The sequence below is a fragment of the Hemitrygon akajei genome, chromosome 12, assembly GCF_048418815.1.
Source record: "Hemitrygon akajei chromosome 12, sHemAka1.3, whole genome shotgun sequence".
Classification (NCBI taxonomy): domain Eukaryota; kingdom Metazoa; phylum Chordata; class Chondrichthyes; order Myliobatiformes; family Dasyatidae; genus Hemitrygon; species Hemitrygon akajei.
The window spans coordinates 39,244,047-39,255,942 of record NC_133135.1 but is presented as its reverse complement, the minus strand read 5'-3'; the positions used below and the strand labels follow the sequence as shown (position 1 = coordinate 39,255,942).

The window sequence follows — 11,896 nt, the reverse complement described above, 5'->3', positions numbered from 1 at the left end:
AGACTTTGGTAATGCACCTCTGATGTCATTTCCGCCCGGAGAGGGCGGGCGCTAGGGATTTAAATGCCAGCGCCGCGAAGTTTGAATAAACTAGTCTTTAAACGACTTACCGACTGTGTGTTATTTCAGCACTGTGTGTAGCACATCATTACAAGCTATATAAAGCATTTTATTGGGATGCATCACGGCTTGGTATGACATCTACTCTGCCTGTGACCACAAAAAACTGCAGAAAGTTGTGGTCTCAGCTCAGCACATTGTGGAAATCAATTTCCCCTCCTTGGACTCTGTCTACACTTCTTGCTCAGTACAGCAATGAGCTTAATCAAAGATCCTACCCAAGCCACCCATTCTCTCACCCATTGGACAGAAAATTCAAAAGCCTGAAAGTTTGTACCACCAGATTCAAAGATAGTTTCTATCCTACAGTTATAAAACTATCGACTGTTTCTCAAGTATGATGAGATGAACCTCAAAATTTACCTCATTGGGACCTTGCACCTTACCGTCTACCGACACTGAGCTTTCTCTGTACTGTACCACTTTAGCCTGTGCTCTGTTGTTGTTTTGCCTTGTACTATCTCAATGCACTTTTGCAATGAATTGATCTGTATGGATGGTAAGACAATTTTTTCCACTGTAACTCAGTACATACCAATAACAAACCAAATTACTAATTTAATTTACCAAATTACAGAGAATAAAACAAACAGAAATGCCATAGTTTTTCTTTATGTTTAAAACCTTCAAACATTCTCCTGATGGAATACCTACACCATACTCACAAAATTAATTTCTCAGTTGTTTTCAAGGACTTGGTATCCTGTTAAAAACTCAGTTACACATTACTCAATTAGACTGAACATTTTAATGGTTTTAAAAGCAGAAGTTGTTTATTTGAAACCAATGGATGTATTAATTATGTTTTCAAAGACTGAAGTAGCAAAACGTGCAGGAGCAATGTATCACTGATAACGCTATCTGTACTTCCATGTTCAATTGTGCACATGTAGAAAAGAATATGAAAGGATTCTGCAGTTGTATGTAAATCACCAGCCTTGGCAAGAATAGAACCTGGGCTGTTAAGGGATGAAGGAAATCGCAGTTTCTGGCTTTTGTTTTCCAATTATTTCTGGCCACAAAGAACAGCAGAGTAGTTGAAGATTATGACCATTTTACTGCTGTTTAAAAAGGGTAAAAGAGATAATAATTGCAAGCTTTGGTGGAGGTCAGATTTCTGGGGAACAATATACGTTATTAGTTAGAAAGATGTGGATTAATCATTGAGATTCAGCAAGGGAAGATTGTATTACTGGAGTCAGAGAATGATACAACACTTTGGCCCTCCTGATCTGTCATCTAGACCCACTTACACTAATCCCATTAGATGTGCCCCACATTCTCATCAGTTCCAAATCCCTAGATTAAAATTCTGACCTATTCACTAGGGACAATTTAAAATTGTCAATTTGTATCTTCTAACCAGCACATCAATATGATGCAGGAGGGAAATGGAGCATTGGGAGAATTTGAAAACTCCACTCAAACGTATCCGACGCAAGGATTGAACCAAGGACACTGAAGCTATGAGGTAAAATATCTGCTAGATTTGATCCTATGCCCCTCTAGAGGGTTATAGTCAATGAGTGTTTTGAGACTCATGTGCTAGTTAGGTCCATTCCTTTTTATGCTACACACAGATGCCTTAGACTACCACGTAAGTTTTGCAAATAACTTAAAAACTGTGTGGTTAGCATAGAATAGTGAAGAGTGGTTATGAGAAAAAAGTCAATAGACTGCAGAAAGATATCAGTAAGGGCAGAAAACAGAATTCATAGCACAAGAGCTTAAGGAATTACATTTTGTTTAAGTAAATAAGACTAAAAAACATATTTCATGGCAAGATTGACAAGATGCAAATCCACAAATCTCTGACAGGAGCTAGCCTATGGGAATCCTTATTTACTGGAGAACAGGGGACAAAGATAAGATTTTTATTTTAGGTTTGTTAGTTATTCTAAGATAAATTGACCACAGATAAACTGTTGTGTACAGTTCTGGTCACTAACTTACAGGAACGGTGTTAGACTGCGTAAAGAATATATTTACAAGGGTGTAACAATCCTACAGATCAATAGTTTCTCCTTGGAACAAAGCAGGCTGAGCGAATTGATATAAAATGTTAAGGGCCCAAACAAAATAGAATGGAAGGGCCTACTTCTCCAGCAGACAGTTCAATGACTAGGTAACACAGATATTTGAAAATTATTAAAAGAATTAGAGAATTGTTATGGGGTTAGTGCTAACACTAAATATCCTCTAAGTGAATATGCAGTGTATTTGCAATGGAGAGCAGCGAAGCATTGGAGAAAGGACATTATCAAAGTCGATCGAACCTTAGTCAGAATCCAAGAACATTTTTCAGAAACATGTCATGTGTTTGTTTTATTTGATGGAATAAAGTGGAAAGAACAAAACAGTTGACCACAATTTCACAATAATCATTGTGTAGAATGCCTCCCACAGCACAGTCGTTAATCTGCAGAGTTCTCAGCTTAGATCATCTTCAGTCATGTGGTGAACTTCACTGGTTTCCAGGTCACAACACACATCCTTTCATAACATTTCATAACTTGGAAACTCTCCATAAATGTTGCATAAAGATTGTTATATAACAGTACCATCTAGTGCAAGTGCAGAGAATTGCATCTCAAGAAGCTGTCACCAAAGTTTCATTAAAACATTATAGTCACACAAGATAAAGTAGTACAGAATATAATGCCTAACCAGTGAAAATATGTCAGAATCAAATCAAAGTTGAGGCATAAAGTTATGGATTAAAATCCCTCAACACAAAAATGCCTCCAACCAATTATTCACTTTCTATATAATTGATTTAGCCCAGTGAAACAAATACCCACTTTTCCCAAATAAAATAATTTATTTATTGGTTTAAATTGATTTGGTTTCCCTCAAATACTTAAAAGATTATATATAATGCAGTCAGTTTAAAACTAAACAGAATTTAATTAATACAGTCCCACTAAACATTGGTGGCATTGCAAAGTATTGAAACTGAATTTAATATTTTGCAGAGTATTCTTACCATCCTCTGTACCGTGAAAAATACTAAATCACACAGAACTCTGCGTATTGCAAAACTTACCCAAGATCTCTTCCAGTTTACCGATACATTAATACAACCCAATTGACTAATCTGAGTTTTGCAAACCGATTCCAACCTGTGCACGAAGTCCCTACAGCTTCCCATGAGACCAACTTCTGTACAAAGGAAAATTAACGCGAGTGCTGCTATATGAATAAAAACAGAAAGTAACTAACATTTTTTAGGTCAAGCAGCACCTGAGAAAAAGGAATGGGTGTTAATTATTAATGGCAATAACCTTTTATCAGAACTGAAAAATTAGAAATCAGCAAATCATAACTAGTGATGAAAATGGAAAGGGGAAAATAAAGGTAGAACAAAAAGAAAATCTATAAAAGGTCCACAGAAGTGATATATAGGATGAAGAGACAACAATAAACAAGTGTAGTGAAGTGAGTCTGAATCAAACAGTTGCGGAAGCTGGAAGATGAAGTGCTCTTCACTGAACTTGATTGAAACATAGAAAACCTATAGCACTATACAGGTCCTTCGGCCCACAAAGCTGTGCCAAACACGTCCCTGCCTTAGAACTGCCTGGGCTTTACCCATAGCCCTCTATTTTTCTAAACTCCATTAGCCATCCAGGAGTCTCTTAAAAGATCCTATCGTTTCCGCCTCCACTACCATCGCCGGCAGTGTATTCCACACACTCACCACTCTCTGCATAAAAAACTTATCCCTGACATCTCCTCTGTACCTACTTCCAAGCACCTTAAAACTATGCCCTCCCATGCTAGCCATTTCAGCCCTGGAGAAAAGCCTCTGACTATCCACACGATCAATGCCTCTCATTATCTTATACACCTTTATCAGGTCACCTCTCAACCTCCGTCACTCCAAGGAGAAAAGGCCGAGTTCACTCAACCTGTTTTCATAAGGCATGCTCCCCATTCCAGGCAACATCCTTGTAAATCTCCTATTTTCTATGGTTTCCATGTCCTTCCTGTAGTGAGGCGACCAGAATTGAGCAGTACTTAAAGTGGGGTCTGACCAGGGTCCTATATAGCTGTAACATTACCTCTTGGCTCTGGAACTCAGTCCCACAGTTGATGAAGGCCAATACACCGTATGCCTTCTTGAACACAAAACAGATGATAAAAGGGAACATGGTGGCTAGACAAGCAAGTGGTCTTGGTACACAGGGTCTCACGGAGTAGCAAGGCAACTTCAAAGCATCTAATGAGCCTACTCCTGCTGTAATTTCTTAGATTGGTTTCATTATGTTTGGCACAGACTTTGTGGGCAGAAAGGCCAGGTCCTATCTTGTACTATTCTATGCTCTATTATTTGAAGAGTAAACTGGAACTTGGTTCAAATCCCAAAAGAACCACTAAAGTAGCACTACTAAAAGACATCGAATAGTTTGACTCCTCCTTTCTCAAAACTATGAATTTTAAGATGGTGATGAGGTATTATTTAAATATAAAATCCACTTTCTTTCTTGTTTCCTACTGTGTATCCTGCCCGACAATTAATAGATTTCAGACTGCAAACTTTAAAAATCTACTTCAGAGCATTTATTTAGAAAACTGCTGATCATTAAAAAGATACAAAATGTTTGTCATCAGGTAAAACGATGTTCCACACTCAAGTAATGGTACTTAATTTCTCTCAGAAACAATGATTGACATCTTATGAGAAGCAATAATTAAAGCAAGATGGCACTACACAGTACAACCAATTACAAATTGCAGTCTACATATGCACTTGAGGTTACACAGGCTTTTATATAGAGCAGAAATCTCCAAAATCAATATTAGTATAAAAATTCTCTGAACATTACTTTTATCTTGCCCTAATAGCACAACATATGATGGTAGGAGCTCCCATTGACACTATAGATTTATTGGATTCACAAAAAATAAAATTTATTAACGAGCCTCTATGAAAATACATTTTCTGTTTGATCGAAACATAAAAGTAAAATTATAAGCTACGGTAAATGAATACTGTCTTGAAATATATTGCCAGATTTGGATAACTATTTTTATTTCTTTTTACCAAGTTATCCAGTATCCAAAAGCGGACAGGGTAGAAGGTGACTTACTGCAAGAGCCTGGCCATTTTCTCAGGAGACAGTCATCAGTTGATCACAAGTTACTGTATATTAGATTTGGATGGAAATAATTCAGCCTGTGATTAAGCCTGCCTTCCTACAAAGTGAGTGGGAAGGATATGGTCTTTATTTGACAATTCTTACTAACAGTTCTACTCAGATTGTAGAAGGGGACATGGTGTAACATTTCTGCACGGTGCCTTGTTCAAATCGCCTGGTGATCTTATACACACTTAACTACCTTTAGGCTGAGACAAATGGAAAATATCAGTACAAAAGTCAACAGCATGAGTGAAACAGTGTCTGTAGGTTATATATTAATGAAGAATTAAGTTATTAAGTTGTCTGAAACATGATCAATGATTACACTAATTCTTACCTCTAAGAATTTCTGTTAAAAGATCTTTTGGAAATGCAGTATAAAATTAAAACAATTTATAAAAAACTACAGAAATTATGTAAAACTTTGGCAATTGTTCTCCATGAGAAAATGTACTCCAATGGGCATAAATTAGTTACGAACTTTAAATGGCAGTGAAGGTATATGATCAAAACATTGACTTTAACATAACCAAATCCTTAGAGATGAAACAAATATTTGGCCTTGATCTGAATTGTCTGTAGATGTCAAAAAATGAAAGGTGAATGATTATCTGACATTAAGCCAACTACAATGGCTTAATCGGAGCAGGACGTAAAAAACTGTCCATTGAGAGCTGTCGTCCACTCAAGTCTTTTGGTGCTCTGTGTTTCCTTCCATTTTGTTCCTTTCCAAGTTTTTCCGTGCCACACTTGTCACCCTGCAGAGAGATTAAGGTGCAAGTTGTACATCACCTTTGACTGGAGGTGGACATTCTAAATTAGATGGAGATACAAAAGACTGCATGTGCTGGAATCTAGAGCAAAAAAAACTGCTGAAGAAGCTCAGCTGGTCTGGCAGAACTGTAGAGGGAAGTGGTCAGCTGACATTTGGGGCCAAGTGCTCTCAGCTGGAAAGGAAGAGGAAGAGCATAGGGTGATAGCTAGTTTAAAGAGTTGGGGGGCGGGGGGGTAGAGCTGGCCAGTGACAGGTAGATCCAGGTGAGGAGCAGTTGGTTGATAGATGGAGTCAGGTGCGGAACTAATAGCAAAGGCCATCTGGAGCTCATTTTAATTTCTCATCCCATTCCTACACTGACCTGTCTGTCTACCACCTCCTCCACTGCCAGGCTGAGGCCAAGTGCAAACCGGAATAACAGTGTCTCATATTTTGCCACAGAAGTCTACAACCCAATGGCCAAACACTGAATTCTTTAACTTCAGGTAACCCACTCCCCTTCTGTCCACTTCTCTCTCCTTTCGATCTACCCCAGTTTTCCCACACACCCTTCTTTCTAAACATCCAATCCACTAAGCCCCTTGCCCACTGCTTTTCTCCTTCCCCACCTACACCACCTGCCTTTTACCTACCCACTCCTCCCCTCCTTTCATGACTGGGACCCCAACCCACACTGTTACCAACTTCCCACCATACCTTGTTTAGTTCCTCGTCACCTTCCTTTCTAATCAGATTTTATAAAATGCTTCCCTTTACTGCTCCACCTATCACCTCCTGGCCTTTACTGCTATGTCCACACCTGATTCTATTTGCCTGTCAATCCCTCCTCACCTGGATCCACTGATCACTTCCCAGCTCTTCCCCACCCTACTCCTCCTTTCATCACCCCCTGTCCGTCCAGACATACAGTCTCAACCAAAAATGTTAGCTGTCTATTTCCTCAGCAGGTGCTGCCTCAGCCACTCGCCTCCTCCAGTAGCTCATCCTTTTTTGCTCTCTTAGCTAAATCAGCTGCTGATGACAAGCTGAGTGGCCATTATGTGTGTATAAGTCTACCAGGAACAGTTGGACATTTGGCTAAATAGACGTCAAATCCAGTATTCATTCAATATCCACACAGAAGCTTCAGACCAGAATAATTTTCCTTCTCTCCAGGTTACATACTGTGCCACAAACCTGACAGTGAACTACAAATATTCCTGAATTGGATAATTCAGATTATTGTATGATAAACCCAGACAATCAGAATAAAACCTTTTGAAGCCATAGCAACTAATTTAAATAATGAACCATGATGGACAGGTGAATCTGCCTGTCTGAACTTGTGTCAAAAGAGTAGCGAGCAAATGCCAAAATAAATTGCATCACCTACCTTCTCCATCACACTTGAGTGTTTAAACAAACGAAAGACCTGTAAGTATTTTGAAGAGAGTTAATACAGTGAATTCCAAGTTCTAATGCAAAAATGTAAATCATTTCATGACAAGAAATACATTGTGTTAATGCTCCACTGTGCTGGGCCAAGGCTATAATTGTACAAATAGCTCACTTCTCCCCTCAGTTATGCCAATATACTGAGTAAAAATTGGACCCCGCTCTTATACCATTCAGGAGAGCTAACAATGGGCCTCCAGTCCATCCTCTCAGATATACATTACTGTGCAAAAATCTTAAGCACATAGATAACTAGAGTGCCCAAGTCTTTTGCACAGCTCTGTATTTGTCTACGTGGGGTGGAGAGTGAGTTTGTAAATCTGGCTGGAGCAAAGATATTGGGGATGGCGAGGGGTATGGGGCAGGTGACAAAGGAGGAGTGCCAGAGATGCAGGCACACCAAGCAAAGTCATCTGATTCCAAGCAATTGGTTTACTGATCATTACAGAATGTCTCTCTGGTGCTTCCCATTCCCTAGAGACCCATAGCAGAATCAGGTTTATCATCATTCACATGTCATCTTTTTTTTTGTGGCAGCAGTACAGTGCAATACAAACAATAACTACAGTACATTGAAAAAAGTCTTACGCACCCTAGCTATGTATATATATGTGCCCAAGACTTTTGCGTAGTACTGTAAAACATAGAAAAGTATAGCACAGTACAGGCCATTCAGTCCACTATGTTGTTCTGACCCTTTAACCTACTCCAAGATTAATTCGACCCTTCCCTCCCACATAGAAAAATGTCCCATATGTCTAAGTCTCTTAAGTGTCCCAATGTACATGCCTGTATTACACCATTCCACACACTCATCACTCTCTGTAAAACACCTACCTTTGACATCCCAGCCATATTTTCCTCCAAACACCTTAAAGCTACATGCCCTCATATTAGCCATTTCTGTCCTGGGAAAAAGACACTGGTGATCCACTCTCTCTGTGCCTCTTATCATCTTGTACACCTCTGTCAAGTCACCTCTCACCCTCCTTTGCTCCAAAGAGAAAAGCCCTAACTTGCTCAACCTCATATATATTCATAAGATATGCTCTCTAATTCAGGCAGCATTCTGGTGAATCTCCTTTGCACCCTCTCTAAAGCTTCCACATCCTTCCTCTAATGAGGCAACCAAAATGGAATCCAATACTCCAAGTGTAATCAAACCAGATTTTTATAGAGCTACATTACCTCATGGATCTTGACCTTAATTTCCTGAATAATGGCCAACACAGCACAAGCATTCTTAAGCACCCAACTTGCGCTGCAACTTTGATGAATCGATGGATGTGACACCAAAGAACGTTCTCTTCCTTCACACTGTTAAGAATGTTGCCATTAACCCTGTTTTCAAGTTCAACCTTCCAAAGTGCATTACTTCACTTTTTTTTTCAAATAAACTCCATCTGCCACTTCTCAGCCATCTCTGCATTCTATCAATGTCTCATTTTAACCTACAACAACCTCCCACATGATGCAAAATATCACCAATTTTTATGCCATTTGCAAACTGACTCTTCCATTTCCTCATCCTGGTCATTAAAAAAAATCACAGAGAGCAGGTGTCCCAGAAGGAGCACGACCTGCCCCTGTAATTTTCTGGTACTACTCCTGTGACCAGTGAGTATGCAAAGATAATCGCCAAAGGTACAACAATCTCTTCCCACACTTCCCACAGTAATCTGGGGACATATCTAACCGAATGTTTTTCAGAGGTTCCAGCACATGCTCTCTCTGTTCTAGGGTATCAGCCTGTTCAACACTGAACTCACATCTGTCAAAGTTCCTCTCATTGGTGAATCCTGAAGCAAAGTATTCATTAAGGATTTCCCCATCTCCTCTTCTCCAGGCACTTGGTTCCTTTCTGTTCTTCCTGTACATGTAGAACGCCTTGGGATTTTTCCTAATCCTACTCACCAAAGTCTTCTCATGTGTCCTTCTAGCTCTCCTAAATCCATTCTTAAGTTCCTTCCTGGCTACCTTGTAACTCTCTCAAGCCCTTTCTGATCCTTCCTTCCTAAATGTTAAGTAAGCTTCTTTCTTCCTCTTGACTAGATGTCCTACATCTTCTGTCTACCATGCTTCCTTCATCCTACCATTCTTTCCCTGTCTCAATGTGACAAACCTATCCAGAACCCCACACGTGCTCCCTAAACAACTTCCACGTTTATGTTGTGCATTTGCCTTGGTACATTCATTCCCAATTTAAGCTCTCAAGTTCCAGCCTAATAGCATCATAATTTGCCCTCCTCCAATTAAATACTTTCCAATACTGTCTGTTCTAATCCCTGCCCAAGGTGATGGTAAAGGTCAGGAAATTACAGTCACTCTCTCCAAAATGCTCACCAACAAATTCATTGCCAAACACCAGATTCAATATGGTCTCTTCTCCATTTGACCTATTTACATATTGTGTCAAGAAAACCTTCCTGGACACACCTAACAAATTAAAAATACCATGAAGAACTTTATTTGTTCCAAGAGGTTGCGCACACAGTTATTGAAAATTAACAGCTCAAAGTCACAATCTTAATAACAAAACTTAAAACAATTCTGAGCACAAATTAAGAAAGACCACACAGCCTTGTTTGTCCCCACATTCAATACATATACTGACGAGATTAATTTTCTCTCCTTCCCACCTTGCATGGTCTCAATAATCACCCTTCCACTGATTCTATAATGCAAAAGGAAGCTTTAACTTCATGGAATCTGTAACAACTCTTTCAAAGAACAATATATTTAAACCAAGCAGTTAATTTGACACAAGTATTGTATCATGATGGTGAAGACTAATGTCACTCAATTTGAAATTAGCTGCTCAAGTCATTAGCCTGGAGTCTAATACTGTTCAACACCATAAAACCCAGTACCTCTTGCTTCAGTTTAGTGACAGAATATTCACCTTCTTCATGGAAGTAGGAACAGCTGATTGAAAAAATTCTGCCTCAGTAACCCAACGGCAAGAAGGTTGCTCCAGGTCCTCTTGCTTCACAGTATCTCCAGTCGTGTCATTAAATAAATTACTGTACACAAGATAGGTTTGATGAATATGAGAAAAGATATGTACTACCTATATAAAAAAAGAGAAAATCCTGATTTAAAAGAGTGAACATTGGCTATTTCATATTACTAGAACGCAGTTAATGCAATGGTGCTATACTTCTACTCAACTTTATTTAAAGATAAAGCACAGTATTTAAAGATAAAGCACAGTTATAGATCCTTCAGGCCCAATGAGTCTGTGCCGCCCAATTACACCCATGTGTCCTACCAAACTGTACGCCGTTGGAATGTGGGAGGAAACAAGAGCATCCGACGAAGCCCACGCAGTCACAGGTAGAACATACAGTGGCAGAATAGAACCTGGGTTGCTGGTGCTGTAATAGCATTACACTACCAATGTGCTACCGTGTTGTCCTTACACAATTCAATCACATTAAACAGCTCACCTCCCCAATGTATTGTACATCTGTACTCGCAACTAGATTTCTTGTTAATTCTGTGAGCCGGTCAGAAATCATTTGCTTCTGCTTTTTTTCTTTCACTTCAGCGTCCAATAAAACACTAGGGAAGTCCCACATTCCAGCCAAGAGTCCTGACAATCAAAAGGTTACAAGACACTGAATGAATGTATCCAAATCACCAGTTTCTTGAAAATGGCAAAGAAAAGGAAAACTCGGTTATAGTTATTCTGGAAAATATAATACACCAACACCTTGTAAAATTTCAATGACTCATTTAAGACAATAAGTCATAGGAGCAGAATTAAGCCATTCAGCCCATCGAGTCTGCTCTCCAATCCATCGTGGTTGATTAGTTTCCTCTCTCAACCCCATTCTCCTGCCTTCTCCCTGTAACCACTGACGCCCTTATTAATCAAGAACCTATCAATCTCTGCTTATAAATATATCCAATGACTTGACCTCCAGAGCCACCTGTGGCAATGAATTCTACAGATGCACCACCACCTAGCTAAAGAAATTCCTCCTCACCTCTGTTCTAAAGGAATGCCCTTCTATTCTGAGGCTGTGTCCTCTGATCCAAGACTCCCCCTCACTAATGGAAACATCCTCTCCACATCCACTCTTTCTAAGCCCTTCAATATTTGGTAAGTTTCAATGAGATTCCCCCCCTCACTCTTTTAAACTCCAGCAACTACAGGTCCACAACAACCCCTTCATTCCTGGGATCATTGTCGTAAACCTCTTCTAGACCTTTTTTATAAATAGGGCCCAAAACTGTACACAATACACCAAACATAGTTTAAACAATGACTTAAAATGTTTCAGCATTACATCCTTGCTTTTATATTCTAATCCTCTCAAAATGAATACTAGCATTGTATTTGCCTTCCTTGCTACTGACTCAACCCGCAAGTTAACTTTTAGGACTCCCGAGTCCCTTTGCTCCTCCAGCTTCTCAA

General features: G+C 39.4%; 1 protein-coding gene across 2 annotated transcripts in view; it reads right to left on the bottom strand.

Moving 5' to 3' along the window:
* Positions 1-2,417: 2,417 nt before the first annotated feature.
* mutyh (mutY DNA glycosylase) overlaps positions 2,418-11,896 on the bottom strand; it is a 45,754-nt gene continuing 36,275 nt past the window's right edge. For both annotated transcript variants that reach the window (XM_073062947.1, XM_073062948.1), the window contains 4 exons: positions 10,923-11,068; positions 10,376-10,543; positions 7,412-7,450; positions 2,418-6,022 (listed from right to left, as the gene is read on the bottom strand). In XM_073062947.1, coding sequence (XP_072919048.1) covers positions 5,891-6,022; positions 7,412-7,450; positions 10,376-10,543; positions 10,923-11,068 — 485 coding nt within the window. In that variant the 3' untranslated portion in view covers positions 2,418-5,890. The remainder of the gene's footprint in view (positions 6,023-7,411; positions 7,451-10,375; positions 10,544-10,922; positions 11,069-11,896) is intronic.